The 20,661-nt window shown below is 39.0% G+C and overlaps 1 protein-coding gene across 1 annotated transcript; it reads left to right on the top strand.

Moving 5' to 3' along the window:
- Positions 1–6,986: 6,986 nt before the first annotated feature.
- Positions 6,987–15,349, top strand: SCRG1 (stimulator of chondrogenesis 1). Its single transcript, XM_036315020.1, has 3 exons — positions 6,987–7,291; positions 12,164–12,416; positions 15,213–15,349. Exons 2-3 carry the CDS (start codon positions 12,178–12,180, stop codon positions 15,265–15,267), a joined length of 294 nt encoding a protein of 97 aa, XP_036170913.1. The 5' UTR covers positions 6,987–7,291; positions 12,164–12,177; the 3' UTR covers positions 15,268–15,349.
- The last annotated feature ends 5,312 nt before the right edge of the window (positions 15,350–20,661 follow it).

Raw genomic sequence — 20,661 nt, 5'->3', positions numbered from 1 at the left:
CAGAATGGCTACCATCAATAAATCAACAAAGGACAAGTGCTGGAGAAGATGTGCAGAACAGGGAACATTAGTACACTGCTGGTGGGAATGCAGATTGGTGCAGCCTCTATGGAAAACAGTATGGAATTTACTGAAAAAATTTTAAGTGTAACTACCATTTGACCCACAATCCCACTTTTAAGAATATATCCTAAGAAGCTCGAAACACCAGGCAGAAAGAATATATGCACCCCTATGTTCACAGCAGCATTATTTACAATAGCTAAGATCTGGACACAGCCCAAGTGCTCATCAGTAGATAAGTGGCTAAAAAAGCCATGGTACATTTACACAATGGAATACTATGCAGCTATATCAAAGAAGGATTTCTTACCCTTCGCAATAGCATGGATGGACCTGGAGAGTATTATGCTGAGTGAAATAAGCCAGTCGGAGAAAGACATATATCACATGATCTCACTGTATAAGTGAAATGTAATGAACATAATAAACTGATGAACAAAATAGGTCCGGAGGCATGGAGACATGGAACAGAAGGGAAATGGGAAGAGATTAACCAAAGAACTCGTATACATAAATGCATAACCAATGGACACAGATAATAGTGCGGTGAAGGCCTGGGGTACAGCAGGGGATGGAAAGAGGAGGGTAAAGGGAGGAAATAGGGGACACCTATAATACAGTCAACAATAAAATAAATTTTAAAAAAACAGGTGACAACGAAAGGGCTCTCAATGGCTAAAGATGGAACAATTTGAGCAACAAAAAATTTTTAAATTATATTGAATTATAATCCAAAGTATAAAATAAATATCCATGTGTTCATACTGATCTAAATAAATCAGGGGAAACAGACAAATCTCACATACAGAAGAGTTTTTTAAAAAGTATGTAGTTGTCTGCCCTCAAGGAGTAGGCCATAACCCTTCCTCCACCCCTTAGGTGTGAGCGGGGCACAAAGACTTCTTTTCACAAAGTGCAGTCAGAAAGGGAAAGAAGAAGAGCTACTTTCTAGTGGAGAAACTGCCAAACACTGCCTCAGCCAGGTGAGCAAGGTTCCCATTGTCATTGGTAAGTTATGTTCACTGTGTGCTCCCTTGATATGCTATGATGAAAATAGCACTTTAACTATGGGGTATTTCCCCCAAAAAAACACATAATCCAAGTTTAATAATAAGATAAATATTAGACAAATTTCAAGTGATGGACCATCTATAAAACACCTAACTAGCACTCTTTAAAACTTGTTAAGCTCATCAAAATCAAAGAAAGAGTAAGGAGAAACTGTCACAGTCTATAGAAGCCTAAGAAGACATAACAAGTAAATGTAAGGTGGTGTCCTGGAGGGAATCCTTGAACAGAAAGAAAAGGACATTGATTTCTTTTTTAAAAAATATATATATATTTTTATTGATTTCAGAGAGGAAGGGAGAGGGAGAGAGAGATAGAAACATCAATGATGAGAGAGAATCATTGATTGGCTGCTTCCTGCAAGCCCACTACTGGGGATCGAGCCTGCAACCCGGGCATATGCCCTTGACTGGAATCGAACCCAGGACCCTTCAGTCTGCAGGCCGGGGCTCTATCCACTGAGCCAAACCAGCTAGGTGACACTCATATCTTTTTAAAAATATATATTTTTTTTTATTGATTTCAGGGAAGAAGGAAGAGGGAAAGAGAGAAACATCAATGATGAGAGAGAATCACTGATCAGCTGCCTCCTGCTCGCCCCCCACTGGGGATTGAGCCCGCAACCTGGGCATATGCCCTTGACTGGAATTGAACTGTGACCTCCTAGTTCATAGGTCAATGCTCAACCACTGAGCCACGCTGGCCAGGTGAGGACAACTCAATTCTTTTTTAAAAAATATATTTTATTGATTTTTTACAGAGAGGAAGGGAGAGGGATAGAGAGTTAGAAACATCAATGAGAGAGAAACATCGACCAGCTGCCTCCTGCACACACCCCACTGGGGATGTGCCCACAACCAAGGTACATGCCCATGGCCAGAATTGAACCTGGGACCCTTCAGTCCACAGGCCGATGCTCTATCCACTGAGCCAAACCGGCTAGGGTGACAACTCAATTCTTAATAAAAACTAAGAAAATTAATAAATCATGGACTTTAGTTAATAATATATCAATATTGATTCATTAATTATAACAAATGTACCACATTAATGTAAGATACTAATAAAAATCAACTGGTTGTACTGTTAGCAATTTTTCCCCAAAATTCTAAAACTATTCTAAAATTTTAAACTCTATTTAAAAATGATATTGAGAATCATACACTCTTAGAAAGTGGAAAATGGAAGGGACTATAAAAATCATCAATTAAGCCCTTTACTAACAAGAGAGAAGACTGAGGATTTATAGAAGGATTTATTAGCCTGCACTTCAGAGATGGCCTAGAGAAAACAGTGGTGTCTACTTGCTAAACTACATCCTTAGTGACACGACACATCAATCATAGTACACAGTAGACCCTCAATAAGTAACTACTGAAAGGCGAATAATTCCCCCAAACCTAATCTCTATGCAAGTATTTCATCCATTGCTCACTTATTTGTTGACTCATTCATTCATTTAATAAGTATTTACTGAATGTCTGGCACTACGATTTTACTTCTAGAATAACAATCACTTAGAAATTCTACTCAAATGACTGACATTTTGGCAATTTTCCACATCTGACTTTGTAGAAAACTCCCTTTAGCTGATTCAAGTTTCTGTGTCCAAGGAAGACTTTGAAAAATTACCTCATAAAACAATGTTGTTTGCATTAAATAAGCCAACACTTCTAAAGTGTTTAGCACACTTGGCAATGACATTATTATTAGTTGTATCAATACTGTTACTGTTATCATTACCAACCCACCAGATGCTTGTACCTGTGAAAAAACTTTGGGAAGCTTAGGACCAGAACTCGGGATCTGCAAAGGATCACACGCTGGCACACGTAATAGCTCTTTTGATCTTTCTGGGTTTGATAAGTTGGTCCTTTCCAACAAACCACAAAATTATTGTTGGGATCTGGGCTGTGATTCCATTTACTGTTAGTCCAATGTCCCTTTTAAATTTCCAGGAAACTAATGGGGTTATATTCAAGTTTCTTTCCTTCTTAATGCATTCCACTCCTGAGCTTCATTTTACTGGCTTTATTTCTATTGTATTTAAAGATCATATTCTTCAGGGTGCTCACAACCTCTATGTAGAAATGCTGTGAAAAGCCCAGCACTCCCAGTGGACATCACACTCTCTATGCTCAGGTAAAAGAGGTCTTGTGTTTACTGTTCTGACTAACAGTTTCTGAGCAAGGAGACTCCCCCTCTAATCATCATTATAGCCACGGCTGCAGCTCTGAAACCCAGCAGTTCCCAAGTACATCGGACCTTCAAAACTGCGTTCCACTATGAATGCCTCTGGAAGGTAGTTCTCATCCAGTAGTTGTCATGACATCAGCTCAACATCTGACACAACAGCTCCTGGGGGATTCGGCTCTTTCCCCAAGGGCCTCACTTGAGACTCCTCAATGGAGTCGTTTTCCTTAAGTTTCACTTCGGTGGCAGAAAGCTAAGTTTGGGTAGCAGAGATTATCTTGTTCCACCCAGTTGCAAAACGCATTCTCAGCACAAATGTTCCAAGTTCAGAGAAAATCTTAAGGAAAACTTTAAATAGTTTTAATAAAAAAGAATACTCTTTTACTGAGTTCAAAAATAATTAAGTGAATAAAACAGGTTAATTGTTTCTTTTTAACTTACTTTAAAGGAATTTTAAAAGGTCATTTCGTGGGTAGCTCATTATTATTCCAACAAACATGCTGTGAATTAAGTTTCCATTAGCCTTATTATTAGAAACTCCTTTTGTCAAGGATACTCCCATAAAACGGGTCCTACCTCTCTCCCGGGAAGAACCCTGAAGGTTGAAACCTGCTGCTGCTTCTCTGGGCACTGCCACTCTCCGGAACTCCTGCAGGATTGAAGCCTGAGGGAAATGAGAGAAAGGGGTCAATTACGGAACACAGGAGCCGCAGATTCTAAATCAGGTCATAGGCATGAGCTCCCAGGTGGAAATCAGGGGAAGAATTTATGTGTTCCCATTTTTTTTTTCCACAAGCTTAAGGTGTGGGATGTCTACTATTATTTAGATGCAAAATATCTTTTGAGACTTCATCTGATTAGGAGGATTTTAATGTTGTTATTGTTTGTTTGCTTTTTAGGAAATGCTAATCAGCTCGCTTTTCGAATGTAATACCAGCACTTCTATTTTTTTAATACCAGTACTTAACACAATTGCTTAAGTTCTAGATCAAATTGCTTAAGCTCTGTCACCAATTTGTGGGGATTTCCCATTTGTAACAAACCTGATTAGACTTGATATGATAAAATATACTTATATAAATAAAACATGCACACATAGAGAGACTGTCGTATAAAAATATAGCAGGACGTGTTTTCTAGAAATCTGGACAGTATGTCTGGGTGGCCTTACCTATCTCATAGAAAAGGTTTACTTTGGGAGGCTATCTCAGAGAGACAGATGGTCTCCAGAGCAACATAAATCAGGGTTCAACAAAAGGTCTGAGTAATAGGCAATCAGGAGAGAAAACAAAAGAAAAATGCTGAAGTTTCTACATACAAGAAAACAAACAGTGGTTGCAAATTGGAGCCCTAAGTTGAAAGTCACAAGGGCAGCCTCTGCAATCGCAGGTCTTGGTTTGCAATCAATTGCTTCTCAAATGGGCAGCTGCATGTAATAGACATCAGGATGAATAGCAGCAGGCACTTAAAACATTTTTTTAAATATGTTTTCATTGATTTTTATTTTGTTAACCATTAGAAAAAATATTTTCTTTATTGATTAAGGTATTACATATGTGACCTTATTCCTTATTGCCCCCCCACCCACCCACTCATGTCCTTACCCCCCTGGTGTCTGTGTCCATTGGTTAGGCTTATATGCATGCATACAAGTCCTTTGGTTGATTAGAGAGAAAGAAGGGAGAGGGAGAGAGAGATAAAACACTGAAGGGAGAGAAATATCTACTGGGGATCGAGCCAGCAACCCAGGCATGTGCCCTGACAGGAATTGAACCTATGACCTCTTGGTGCATGGGATTATGCTCAACCAACTGAGCCACACCAGCCGGGCAGCAGCAGGCATTTGAAAATTTAATAATGTTGCCCTAGCTGGTTTGGCTCAGTGGATAGAGCGTCGGCCTGCAGACTGAAGGGTCCCGGGTTCAATTCTGGTCAAGGACACATGCCTGGGTTGCAGGCTCAATCCCCAGTAGGGGACGTGCAGAAGGCAGCTGATCAATGATTCTCTCTCATCATTGATGTTTCTATCTCTGTCTCCCTCTCCCTTCCTCTCTGAAATTAATAAAAATATATTTTTAAAAATTTAATAATGTTCAACAATTCTCCCTTGAAATGATGGGAAGCCCAATTAGCAATAAGTAAATGTTTGACAGGCAACAGGGACTAGGAAACCAAGATCCAAATGTGCTTTTTAGGGGCAATTTTTTTCTAAGTGACTAGGAACTTGATCCAAAGGCAGTAGGTAGTTACTAAAGAGGTCTAGGGTACCACATGAAGCAGGCATGCAAGAAACACAATGCCAGGTATATCATTGTATGGATTTGAATATTGCTGAATATAAAAATGAACCCAGCCCTGGTTGGTAGCCCAGTGGTTAGCGTGTCGGCCCTCAGACCTAAGGGTGTTAATTGCATAACTCGATTAGTTATTTAGTTGACATTTAGTTGGCCAGTTAATTCTAACATTCTAGCCCATACTTTCCTTCTGTGCTCCATGCACATTTAACAAACTGCCTACTAAGCATTCCCAGTTCCATCAAGGGCTCTATAAATCCAACATTCATTCACTAACTCGTTGCTCTCTCCCACACCTGCTCCATCCCAAACTGCTCTTTTTGCATTTTTTTCCTCAAAGATGAAGAACAGCATTGTTCATCCAAGGGTCCAAACTTTTGAAATTTAATAAAGTCTCCTATCCTTCTCTCAGCTACCTTTGCCCTAAACATGAAAACCTAATTGGTCACCAGATCTTTTCAGTGGTGCTTCCTATCTTCTCTCCTGTGTTACCGCGGGAGCTCCTCTTCTCCCGTTTCTAGTCTGTTTCCTCCCACACCATAATTCTTTCATTCTGCAGTCAGGGGTTCGACCTTTTAAATATGTTTCATCATCTTTCCATTTACCTTTAGGATAAAATCCAAAACTTTTAGCACAGTGTATGAGGTACTTCATCAACTTGCCTCTCTCTATCCCTCTAATCTTATCTCCCCCCATCGCTAGTTCCAAGACACAAAACTACCTGTGATCCCCAGACTTGTTACCCAATCCTTCACCTTCATGCTTTTGTTAACACAACCTAGAATGACCTTTTCTCCATTTTCTGTCCAGATAATCCCTGTTCTATTATAATATTTCCAACTCCAGCAACACTATTCCAAATTGAATTTTTAAAAAACCCAGCAACTGAAGGATAGTTAACAGATGCTACCATTCCAGTACTCTTTGCTCAACACAGAGTGAAATTCCTTTTGTGCCTTTATTTCTGAGCCACAGAATAGATTTCTCTGTTAGTCAGTGTACTTTTTGCTTCCCGTTGGCTGGTAATGAGATTTGGAATATACTTTCAACCAAAATGTTAGAACAAGGGATCTAGATGGTGAAGAAAACTTGGTGACAAAACACAAAGAAACCAGGAGAGAGGAAGAGGCGCTCAGCTGTTTTCCTAAATCATATTAGCCATTTCTCCATCTCCTTCTCCCCTTCCTCCCCTCTCTCCCTAGCTCTCTGTCCCTGTCTCCCTGTCTCAGTGTCTCTCTGTCTGCATCTCACACACACGTATGTGCCTGTGTACACACACTTTTCTTCAGGTAAAAAAAAAAAATCCCTCTCTGTGTTCTTTATAAGTCCCTCGGGTTTAATATTTTATTGCTCCAAGTCTGCCTCCCTGAGGTTCTTGTATAGACTCGTTATTTCCCTCTGTAAAGGAGCTGTTTAGTTCATCTTCGCCTGGTGTGTAAGAACCCAAGGGAGGCCGTTCTTGCAGCCCAGTCCTCCACTCCCCTCCCCGAGAGTCTTGGCTGGAGCCGCGAGTCTGTCAATCCCGGGGCGGGAGACAAGGCAGACAAAGGTTCATTTGTGAAGCACCTCCTTCCAGCACCTCCTCTCCTCTCCTTCTGCCCAAACTCACCCAGCGAGTTGGAGCATTTTAAAAGAGTCCTCTGACAAGAAGACCAAAAGGAAAGAAGAAAAGGGTACGTAACTTTTTTTTTGCCTAAAAACCATTTTATGTCATTTATTCTACTTCACACTACTGCTATAGATTAGAGCAGAGATGTATTTATGCGAAGAGAAAGGCAGACAGGCAGAAAGAGACCCTCGAAAGAGATGATGTATGTACTTTGAAAAATAAATGCTTCTTAGTATAAAGGGAAAACAAATCAGGTTAAGAGAATAGATACTGGGAAAGTCACTTATCATGAGGATTGAAAGAGGCAGCTTCCTCTATGTTATTTCTTATGAATATACATGTCCACTCTGAATTTGGTCCACACAACAGGACCTTATTCCACGTCTCAGAACCATGTGAGGATGATGAAGGGTATACTTTTTTAAGTGCAGTAACTATATCTGTATATTTTACCTACCCAATATGAACTGCAAGGTCTAAGGAAACAAAGGTCTCTTGCTTTTTAAAAATCCTGATTCCTGAAAAGAAACTGGTACACATCTGTGAATAAAGAGGGAATTCATTGCATTCATCCTTGGTGTCTCCATCATGAAACACAAGGTGTCTGTATTGCTCAGATAAAGGGAACCCTTCTTCCCTTTGGAGGCTTGTAAAAATTTCCCTTTAACATTCCTTAACTTAGGTATACAGTCTTTGAAAAGCTCTCCCAAATGCTGGTCCTTTTCTCCATGCTGATGATCTGCTGTGGCCAGGAGAGCATTAGAATGATGCAAGACTGAATAGTAATATCGTCTTCCAGCATTCTCTCAGCATCCTGAAGGCAGGTCACCTTCAGGGAGGATATGGACTTCGTTTGTCCACTGATGAATGTCTTTTGGGTATTCGGGCTGATCATGTCTGTTTTAATGATGTTGAAAAGGCTTCTCCACTTCCTAATACCACTTTGATTCCTTCAACATACCCTTGGAGAAGTTTCACTCGAGGACTCAGTCATTCTAACACAAACCTCTTGTATCACAGTTAATAAGAAAGAGAACGAATGTTTCAAATAACAGTGATTTTCATCCTCCAAGAAAGATGATGGAAAACATGACAGACTGGACAGCAATTTTCATCTCTTCCAGCTATAATTTTAAATGTCAGGTTCTGGGCTGTACTTTTCATTTGCTTTAGCAGCTTTTGCTTCTCTTTTGCTGTGTTTTGAAAGAAATCTGAAAATGGACTGCCCTTTCTGTCTAATTCATCAACTCTGTCGCATTCCACTTTTTAAAATAGCAGTTCCCAGAACTGGCATCAGCTGCCTATATGAGCATTGCTCCATAAATGTCTCAACACTTAAACTACATAGCCCTGTTAGTTTTGGCCATTACATGGGATAATTTCTCTTTCTAAGTCTCCATTTAACTCCAACCATTCAAAAAGCTTGCCAGTGCCAAATATCCTTTACACGATCAAGATTTGCCATTCCCTACCTATATGGTGGTGGCAGTGATTTATTGCTTAGTTGAAAACATTTTGCCTTTACTTCTGTATGCTCTGCATTGATATCTTTTAAATATTATGCCATTAGCCCTGGCCAGTGTTTCTCAGTGTTTAGAGTGTCAGCCAGTGTACTGAAGGGTTGTGGGTTGGATTCCTGATCAAGAGCACGTAGCTGGATTGCAGGTTCAATCTCTGGTCCCATGCAGGCGGCAACTAATTCTTTCTCTCTCTCTCTCTCTCTCTCTCTCTCTCCCTCCCTCCCTCCCTCGTCCCCTTCCACTGTCTCAAAAAACACACACAAAAACAACAAAAAACTAATGGAAAAATATCCTCAGGTGAGGATTAACTATATATATCTCAAGTGGAACAATGGCAATATATAAGACATATATATTCCCATTAATATCATGCCAATCTATTAAATATTGGGATATGAATGGTATCATACATAAGGAACAATATTAATTACATAAAATTGAGTCCAAAATCCAATAGAAACTAATTGAGGGTCTCTTGTTTATTCCTTCAGATATTCAGCTTTTAGCTTTGTTTTCTTTTATAATTTGGATGTACTCCAGTAGGAATTTTATGTGCATGTACTTCAACTGAAAGAGAAAAAGAAATAGAGCAGTTTGCTTCAAACTTGCCAAAGTCATTTCATCTTGTTGGAACTTGAAAATATATGGTCTTGATGGATTGCCAAGGACTAAGGTTGGTGTCTTCTAATGAAAAAACCAACCAATGTATCACAGGAACATTCAGACATTGTTCCACTGACTAAATAAGAGTTAAAGCTATTTATTGGCACTTAAGTAAAAGAAGATGAGAAGATGTCAGTTCAAACATGTAATTTCTAAAGTGTTAAAAAAAAAAACTACCAATAAGTGTTTGCCAGATGTGGAACTTTCCATCTTAGTATGTGACTGAGACTGTGACAGAAACACTATTTTATGCTCTGGCATGAACACAGTCAGAAGAGGTGTGTGGTATGGCAGCATACAGACTTACTTTTCCTGCAATTTATTTTTCACTCCAGTGAATGTTTTTTGAATACTTACTGTGAGCCCAGTGTTGAAGGAGGCGCTCTGAGAGAAGAGACCAAAAAAAAAAAAAAGTTACAGTCCTTGCCTTTATGATGCTGGCATCTTCTCTTCCAGTCCTCTGAGTGTTGGCTCACCCTTAGTCAGTTATTTGCCTCTTCTCTTCTGAATCTATACTCATTACCCTGCCAGTCCCATAGCTATAAATACTATCAATAAATATCCTGATGACTCTCAAATTTGTATTTCCAGCCCTGACCTTCAGACTCATATTCAGCTGCCTACTCAACATCTTTACTTGGATGTGTAGTAGACATCTCAAACTTAACTTGCCCAAAAATTTACTCTTGCATTCCCCCCAAACTGACTCCATTCAATTCTTTCTCAGCTCAATAAATATCAGTACCATTCGGGTAAAAAATGTAAACGTTAGTCTTGATTCTTTCCCTCTTGTGTCATATCTTCCATCTACTTTTGCCTCTTTTCTTCTACTTCCAATTTTGTCCCACCATAACACACCTTCAAAGAGCTTAAAGAAACTTTAAAAACAAAGGCATAAATAAGATCATATTACTATTCAATAAAAATCTTCCAATAGTTTCTCAATCTATACATATATAAGCCTAATATGCTAAGTGTCTGGCCATTTGACCATTTGACCAGTCACTATGATGCACACTCACCACCAGGGAGCAGACGCTTTGACTGGTAGGTTAGCTTGCTGCTGGGGTCCAGCTGATCAGGACTGGGCGAGATGGGTCGGATATGCCCTGGAGCCCTCCATGATCCCTCCCCGGCCCCCATCGTGCGCCGGTGGGGTCCCTCGGCCTGGCCTGCACCCTCTCACAATTCGGGATCCCTTGGGGGTTGTCGAAGAGCCAGTTTCGGCCTGATCCCCGCAGTCCTGTATAATCAATAAAATCTAAAGATCTTATCATGTCCTATAAGGCCCTTTATGATCTTTCCAAATCTTCCTTCCTGGTTCTAGGTAAATCCATAAAATGACCAATTCAGTAAGTGGTCAAATGGCTTTCTGTGAATTTCCCACTCCCATACTCTATATGGTTCACTGGCTTATGAAAAATGCTGACAATGACAAGGCATTATTTAGTCAAATTCACAGTTCTTGTAGTACAGATTATATACATATAGAGCTATGGAAATAGAGAGCATAGGAGCTGTTAGAAGGATATGGGCTGTATCAGAAAGGTTTCTTAGGAAAGATGAGTTTGAGGTTTGTCCTTAATGGATGGTTTGATCAGAAATTAATGTAAAGGGAAGAAGTTAGAGGGGGCAACAAGGCAAAGACACATATGTAGGATTGAAGAGGTGTCAGGTCCCACTGCCTACTAACTGCAATAATGAATGGTTTGTGTGGAGGAGAAGTGGAAGGAAGACCAGAGGATGAGTCCTAAGAAGTTCACAGTCTTTTAGATAACATGAAACTTCTATAGGCTCTTGCTCAAGATTAAAAATACGTTTTCAGCCCTAGCCAGTTTGGCTCAGTGGATAGAGCATTAGACCATGGACGGAAGGATCCCGGGTTTGATTCTGGTCAAGGGCATATACCTTGGTTGCAGGCTCAATCCCTGGTAGGGTTGGGGTGCGTGCTGGAGGCAACCAATTGATGTGTTTCTCTCACATTGATGTTTCTCTGTGTCTCTCCACCTTCCTTCCACTCTCTCTAAAAATCAATGGGAAAATATCCTCAGGTGAGGATTAGCAACAACAAAAAAGTGTGTTTTCAGAGAAGCACTAGAAAAATGGACCAAGCATTGTATTAGCCATTGGGTATGTAGTGATAAAAAATCGACTGCCCTAGTAAAGCTTTCCATCCTAAAAATTTGTCAGTTTTGTCACATTAAGAAGCAATTTTTCTGCCTGGTCAATGTGGCTCAATGGTTGAGTCAACCTATGAACTGGAGGTCACAGCTCCATTCCTGGTCAGGACACATGTCCGGGTTGCAGACTCGATCCCCAGTCAGGGGCGTGCAGGAGGCAGCCAATCAATGATTCTTTCTGATCATTGATGTTTATATCTCTCTCTTTCCCTCTCCTTTCCTCTCTGAAATTAATAGAAATATTTTAAAAGCAATTTTTCTCTACTGAATATAAAAAAATTACTTGGAGTACTTAAAATGCTAATTTTGGGTCTTACCACCACCTCTTCCCCTCATCCAGCATTTCTTAATCAGTATTTCTTTGTGGAACTGAGGCATTTAATTCTTAACAAATATTCTAAGTGATTTTTATTGTAGATGGTTTTAAACTACACTTTGAGAGCCACAGAGAGTAGAAAGATCAACTCTTTCTACCCAGGAGTGTATGAGAATGCTAAGAAGTTTATGTTCAGACAAATTCCATCTTTAAAAACAAACTAACACTAACAAATTCTGGTTTTTATTCTATCTCAGGGCCAAAAGCCAAAATGAAATTTACAGTACTTGTCACCATTGGGCTAACTTTGCTGCTAGGAGTCCAAACCATGCCTGCAAATCGCCTCTCTTGCTACAGAAAGATACTAAAAGATCGCAACTGTCACAGTCTTCCAGAAGGAGTAGCTGACCTGACAAAGGTTGATGTTAACGTCCAGGATCATTTCTGGGATGGAAAGGGATGTGAGATGATCTGTTACTGCAACTTCAGCGAATTGCTCTGCTGCCCAAAGTAAGGAAATGTAATCACAAAATATATTCTATGAAACGTATGGATAACGATTCCTTTTTGAAACCTTTATAATGAATTTGATGAAAATAATAACCCTTTTTAGTCAAATCCTGTTCAAATCTCAGCTATTTGCTAGAATCATCACCATTCTGTATAGAACTAAATGTTTTCATTTAAGAAACAGGACTTGGCAGATTTTAATAGAACTAAATGAAATCCAGAAAATTAATAACACTCCAATCTATTAAAATCTAAATCCCCTATCAGATTTTTATCACAAAAAAATCTACCAGCAGCAGTGGTCAGCTTCAAGGTTGATATTTTAAACCTCTTCAGCTCCCACCCCGCCAAGCTCGCTCGCTCAGCTGCTCAGCTCGCAGGCTCACTGTAGCGTGCTACGGTTAAATACTCCTGGGTTGATTGATTACTCCAGAGGTGTGATTAAGTAATTAAGCTGAGGAGTCTCTGGGAGCCGCCAGGTGCCCACCCATGAGGTTTTCGCAGAACCACCTGGGCCAGAGCCTCCGCTCCTCCCCAGGGATGAAGCTGGCAGCCTGGGCTTCTCGCAGGCCCCCCACGACCAGGCCCCCACCCCCCTCCGTGCTGCCAGGCTGCTGTGGCTTCCATGACCCGGGCACAGCACCGGCCCTGCCTCGCCTGAGCTCAATCCCTGTTGGCTGTGACGCCCTTGCCCCATTTTGCTTCCATTAAAAAAGTTGTGTATTTCCAGAAAAAAAAAAAAAAGATGTCAGCAAACAGGATGAAGTAATTAACTGGATCGAAAAGTTTGGTAACGGTCAAAGAAAAAATTTCCAGCTCTGTGTATGAGTTAACCAGAAATAAACTAAATAAAGTTTCCCGCTGACTTGGAAAGCAGATGTATTTTAAGTATAATATAATAGTAGATAAGTCAATAAATATTTCCAACTCTTGATTTTAAACCCTTGGTTACTGAGAAATCTTTCAAACACTACGATATTGGCTATTTCATACCTAAATTGGCTTTTTCAAATTACTTTTAGCATGTCATCATATTTGCATTTTTCCAAGAAACCTGTAAGGCAGAAGAGGCAGATGTAACCATCTGATCAAGGAAAAGGTACAGCGAGATAAAATGACCAGCACCATCCTATGTGACTAGTTCATATCAGCGCTGGCACTAGAACTCAGGTCTTCTGATTTGGACCAGATATTTTTCATTTTTTTCTACCAAGCCAGTGGTTCTTAATGTGTGGTTCTCAGAAGAGCAGCTTCAATATCACCAGTGTTCTTGTTCAAAGTGCATCTCCAGCCTGGCTGGTGTGGGCCAGTGGTTGCGCATCAACTTCTGAACCAGGAGGTCACGGTTTGATTCCCAGTCAGGGCATGAGCCCAGGGATTTTGCTGGCTAAATCCCCAGTAGGGAGTATGCAGGAGGCAGCCAATCAATGATTTTCTCTCATCATTGATGTTTCTATCCCTTTCTCCCTCTCCCTTCCTATCTGAAATCAATAAAAATGCACTAAAAAAAAGAAAAGAAAGGAACATTCGTTAAAAAAAAAGTGCACAAACATTCTTGGGCCCCAGATCAGACCTACTATATCATGGAACACTGGAGGTGAGGCATAGCAATTATGGCTTAACACGCTTCCTAGGTGATTCTGATGTATGATGAAGTTTCAGAATCACTGTATTCAATGATGATATCAAGGACTTGAGTTAACTGATTCCACAAAATAATTTAATTTTTCCCAGACCATGTAAATGAAATATCATCTACCAGTAATATTAAAATACCATCTTTGCTTTTTTTGTAATTGTAAGACTTGAATCCAATTTACAGAAATGTGTTTGTATTTATTTCATGATATAATTTTGTGTTAATGGACAAGAATAGAAGTATAGATATACAAAAGTAATTTCTATCTGATATTGGATTATCCTTTTCCTAGTGGCAACAAACTTACCTTGCTAAGTATAGTTCCCTTTTCCCACACTGTAATCATAGTTTAATTTGTCATCCTATTTTTTTCACTTTTTCTTGAGATATAATTGACATACAGCACTTTTTAAGTTTAAAGTATATGGCAAATGAGTCAACCAATACATATTAAAAAATGACTACCATAATAATTTAGTTATAGTTAACATCTATTACCTCATATAGTTACCCCCCAAATTTATTTTTCCTTGTAATGAAAACTTTCAGATTTACTCTCTTAGCAAATTTCAAATATACTCTATAGCAGTGCTAACAATAGTTATCATATTGTACATTATATACTAAGTATATTTCTAATAAACCGTAATCATACTACCTTACACTTATATACAATTTTGTATTATTCCATGCATTTTTATACATTAGCTTATATGATCTTCCCAACAAGAGTAGAGTAGCTTAACACTTCTCCTTTCCCTATAATAGCTAGAAATTTATTTATTGACTTTCTTGGAAAATTTGAATGTGTTTTTCCTGTAGATTTAAAGTTCATGGTCCATTCCACTCATAGCAGAGGAATGAATGTTTTTGGCATGATTATAAGGTTTTGAAATCACCTAATCTTTCCTCTTTTTTTTTTGGTAAAGAAATGATAGCATATTATCAATGGAAAATGGAGGGAAAGTAAAAGAATTAATTACCTTCTTGGTCTTTGTTGTTCCTGTGGCAAGTCCTCCCACTCATTCTTTTTCTACTTTATTCACCTAAAACAAATAATCATATCTGAAATCCCACAAATCACTGTTCATTTTTAACCCAGAAAACTAATATATACCTTAGCTTATAGCTAGATTTAACTTTTTTTTTTTTTCCAGAGATGTCTTCTTTGGACCAAAGATTTCCTTTGTGATTCCTTGCAACAGTCACTGAGAATCTTCAAGTATTCCGGAGAGCACCATCGCTAATTTCCAAGAAACTGCATTTCTACTTTCTATCCATGCAATAAAGCACAGATTTTATAAATTCTCTCTTGTCTAAGACAAGTAAACTTGTGTCAAATAAGTAGTAATAAAAATTAATTCAATTTAATGTTTCTCTGTGGAGTTTGTTGGCACTGGTTAAAAATATTGACTAGAAACTTTTCATCTATGAGGTGTTAACTATGTTCAATAAAAGAATTTTGTTCTGCAGATGAACAGACACAATGCTGGCTCAAAGAATGAGATCTTTCCATTCTTAGTTGACAGTTATTGACCATCTAATATATCTTAATGGAAAGAATCATATGTAAGTTGAGATTCTTAAAAGGGAAACTAGAAGTTTTCTAGTAAGAGGGGGAAGGAAGCCAGTACTTGAGTATATATTATGCAGGCCAACTATTTTAAGTACAATTTCATTTTATTCTCTTAAAAACAGCAACAACAAAAACCTTCAAGGTAAGCATTCTTAAACCTATTTTTCAAATGCTGACTTAACTATTTGCTAAAAATCAAGGCAAGAATTTGAACAAGTCCCTAATCCCAAAGCCCATACACTATACACACTCACACACAACAGCTGTATCTTAAAACTATGATGCATATGCCTAATGTATCAATTTTTCCTGAAAACAGCTCATATTAAAAATCATACATAATGGATGAGAATTAAAAAGTCAAATGAGTTTTGAAAGGAAATAAAACAGATACCTTCAAAAATATTTTCCAATTGTCAGAGACAGTTTTGGACTATGCCCTCATATCTTAGGAGGTATGCATTGACTAGCGGCCATTAGTGATGATTTCAGAAAGTTCTTCATGCAACAAAAATTGATTAAATGCTTGCTAAGGGTCAGCTATTATTAAGATTTGGGCACATAGTAATGAATACGATGGATTGCCTCTTGGAAATTGTATAACAAAAGTGTAATAATTATATAAAATTATTTATAAATGTGAAGCCTGCTACAGAGGAGAGGTATAGGATGCGATACAAAGTATTGTGGGGGGAAAGTTCAAGAAGCACATTACCTGTAGTAAACTTAGATATTCTGTGAATAAAATTTACATTATGTAATGGAAATAGATCCTTGGAGGTGCCTAATCTGTTTATGAAGACCACTCCCAGGACAGTATCAGGCATCTATTCAATATTCAATAAGTGTTACTGTGCTGGACCAAACAGTTTTGAGGTGCTCAGAATTCAGTTCCTCTTAAAATTTGCACAAACAGCCAAAACCGGTTTGGCTCAGTGGATAGAGCGTCGGCCTGTGGACTGAAAGGTCCCAGGTTCGATTCCGGTCAAGGGCATGTACCTGGGTTGCGGGCACATCCCCAGTGGGGGATGTGCAGGAGGCAGCTGATCGATGTTTCTCTCTCATCGATGTTTCTAACTCTCTATCTCTCTCCCTTCCTCTCTGTAAAAAATCAATAAAATATATTTTAAAAAAAATTTGCACAAACATAAGTTAAAACCTGTTTTCAAATAGTATTGCCTCTTACAAAAATGCATGAAGTGGAATTGTTTTTAAAAATCAAATTTCTTATCAGTATAACAGGATTCAGCTTTCTTCCGTCACTGAAGTGACTGGTACTAAAATTGGACTAACTCAATAATGAATGTCTTATGTCCTTTCTGGAACAGTGCATAGAATAGGCAAATAAATAAAATCAGCAGTAAGCCATTTAATTTTCTACTTGGTATGAACTCCGTTTAAGAGAGAAAAAGAAATGTGGTAAAGATTCAGTATCTCAGCATGAAGGTATACTAGTATATGTGGCAAGAATGGCTTTTGAGTAAGTGTTCCCTTATTATTGTAATCAAAACCTGATGAGAAAAATAGTATTTGAAAAAAGCTAAATATTTAATAAGTGAAATTTTACAATTATGATTACTCTTCATCATATTCTCTCTTTTCAGGAAAAAACTTTGTAATATGAAATTCAATGGTATTCTTTCAGAAATGGATTATAGAACCACACATTCTTCTTTATACTACTAAATAAATGTAAAAGCATGAATGTTCACACATCGTATTCAACTTTTTTCTGATGACGTCACTATGTTTTTAAAGGCCAACATTTCATTCAAGCATATTAATGAATAGATCCTTTATTTTTTCGATAGCTTTCAGCTACAAGACAACTACAATTTTATAAAAATTTACTACTGTTCTAAATATTGTCTTACAACTGAATGAGGTAGATACTATCATGGTTCCTGTTCTATGGCCAAAGTTTCAAGGTTTAGAGAGATTAAGTTTAGAGTTATATTATTAGAGCAGTAAAGCCAAGTTTTAAAATATGGCCAGTCTTTGCACACTCTCCCTCCAGGGAGCACACCTATGTTATTCCATTCCTCCTCTCCCCCTTACCAGTATTCCCTAATCTCCAAGGGACCCCATGAAACTTGCAACCAGTGGAGTAATGGACAGCGGTAGCTCATCCCAGGCTAACCCCCTGAACCTGTCTCCAAGGCCCTCTTTTTCCCCCTTTTCTCTGACTTCCCAGTGAGCCAAAGCAGCCCAACCTAGGCTCTCCTGTTGCTTTTTCTATGCCCTTCCTTGTTTCACTGCCCTAAGTATGTTTTTGCTGTGGTCAATAAATTCTTGCTTGCTTTTCTAAAAAATAAAATAATAAAATATGGTCAGTCTTCCTCTAGCATCTAGAGTCTTAACCACTCCATCATGTAATAGCATCGTCTAATCTATTTTCTTTCTAGGAAAGCAAACCTTTACTTGTATGGGACACATGATTTTACATTTCAGATAACTCATATATGCTAAATACTTACTGAATAATAATTTCTGAATTTTTATTTGCTTTTCTATATCCTATTCTTACTGTGAATCCCATGGTGTGAAGCACAAAGTTACAATAATACTTACTAATAGCTCATGTCTTCTTGATAACATTTCTCTTTTCCTCATCATAATCCACAGAGATTCCTTAAATATTTTTGTTTGTTAGGATTAGGTACTAATCCTAAAGGACTATTAGTTGGGGAAGCATGAGACTTGGTTGGAAAGTTTGTAAGGAGGACATTCTAAGAAAAGGAATGTCCTTCTTACAAACAGGGTGGGTGGAAGGCTGTCCACCCTGTTTATCAGAATTCTGACTTAGGGGAGTGCCAAAGGTGGTGCCCCTAATTATTCCTTGACAGTTCCAAACAAGTCTGTGCATGAGCAGACCCCCAGGTGTTTACTGGAATCCTTATGTTTAATCTTTGGGTGTCCTTGCTTAAAAGACACAACAAACATATGTGCCTTCCCAATATTACTTACCCTACTGATTGTATCTAAAAGATAAACTTGATCTCAAACTGCTGCTACAACAAAAGCCTAGCAAGGCAGGCAATCAAGGCTGTCTGGTTCCTTTAGCCAGGCAGTCCCTTAGCCCTCTCTTACACAGCAAACGTTGTGTCAGAGTAATCTATATATCCATCGCTCAGGGTCTGCTGATCAGCCCTAGCATATTGGATAATTGGAAGCAACATGAAGAACCAAAACAATGAACAACAACTATTGGATGAAGGGAAGGACACATAAGAACATTCATAAATCATTTTGCAACTTTAATTCCATATAATTGCCAACAGGTACACTTGAGTTCTTTCCATAACAAATCATTTTTGCAAAATATTATGATATGTGCTTTTAAAATGTAAACAATTCACCCAGCTGGTGCGGTTGAGTGGTTGAGCATCAACCTATGAACTAGGAGGTCACAGTTCAAGTCCCGGTCAGGGCACATGCTCAAGTTGCCAGCTCAATCCCCAATAGGGGGCATGCAGGAGGCACCTGATCTAAGATTCTCTCTCATCACTAAAGTTTCTATCTATCTCTCCCTCTCCCTTCCTCTCCGAAATCAATAAGATATATATATTTCAATAAAATAAAATATAAATCAATAAGATATATAAAAATAAAATATATTTTTTATATATTTATATATTTATATATATATATATATATATTTAAACTTTATGTAAATCCATGTAAATAGTAGCCAAGAGAGCTGGTGTGGCTACACTAATATCAGATGAAATAAATCTATATATAAAGAGATAATATGCAAATTTTCCGGAACACCGTAGCATCACAATTGCTCAGGAGGAAGCTGCGCACGCAGGTGTGGGAGGGGACTGCGTGCGCAGTGAGGCAAGCCATGGATGGCGCAGGCCCAGAGAGAAGAGGGCCTTCCAGCCGCAGCACGCCAGCAGTCCCGCCTCCGCGTGTGAGTTACAGAGGAAACACCTTTTCTGACCACGCCTTGGCTAAGCTCCCTGTATGCCACTCACAGTGTTCTTGGTAACTTGGGTAATAAGAATTCAAGAAGGTAATCTAGGGTTTTTCCACCTCACTCCTGGAGGAAAAAATGAAGGTCCACTGCTGAAGGGGCTTAGAAATGTCAGATCCTGCCCTAGCCAGTTTGGCTCAGTGGATAGAGCCTTGGCCTGCAGACTGCAGGGTCCGGGTTTGATTCTGGTCAAAGGCATGTACCTCGGTTGCAGGCTCTTCCCTGGCAGGGGCCCAGGTCAGGGCTCAAGCAGGAGGCAACCAATCGAAGTGTCCCTCTCACATTGATGTTTCTCTCTTTCCCTCTCTCTTCCACACGCTCTAAAAGTCAACGGAAAAATATCCTCAGGTGAGGATAAAAAAAAGAAAGAAAGAAAGAAATGTCATATCCTATGAAAGAGACATCTTGAAAATGCCTAAAGAAAGTTTGTCATTTTTTCATGGTGAAGGGACTAGACTCCTTGTTGATGAAAACACCTTGGCCGCTGCGGCGGCCAGCAGTGGCAGCAGCAGCGGGGTGATGGGGGCGGCACCTTCCCCTGATCAGCCTGGTTGCCTCCCACAGAGGGAGGCCAGACTGCAGCTTAGGCCAGCTCCCATGGGACATCCCCTGAGGGCTCCCGAACTATGAGAGGGGGCAGGCTGGACTGAGGGGACCCTCCTCCAGTGCACAAATTTTCGTGCACTGGGCCTCTAACTTTAAATCAAAAGGTTCAATTTGCAACAAGATATAAAAATTATAAACATAGGCATCAAATAACAGAGCCAGAAAATATATGAAACAAATATTGACAGACTTGGAGAGAAATACACAGTTCTACAATAATAATTGGAGAGCTCAATAACTTATCTTAAATAATAAAGAGACATCTAGACAGAAGCTTAATAAGGAAATAAAGGATTCAATAACACTATAAACCATTTAGATATAACAGACACATACACAGAACACTCCACCCAACAAAAGCAAAGTACACATTCCTCTCAAGTGTACATAGAGCATTCTTTAGGATTAGTAATAAAAACAATTCTCCCTAAATTTTGAAAAA

Source organism: Myotis myotis, unplaced genomic scaffold (genome assembly GCF_014108235.1).
Source record: "Myotis myotis isolate mMyoMyo1 unplaced genomic scaffold, mMyoMyo1.p scaffold_m19_p_6, whole genome shotgun sequence".
Classification (NCBI taxonomy): Eukaryota; Metazoa; Chordata; class Mammalia; order Chiroptera; family Vespertilionidae; genus Myotis; species Myotis myotis.
Note: the sequence above shows the minus strand (reverse complement) of the source record. Positions and strands in the feature narration are given on the sequence as shown.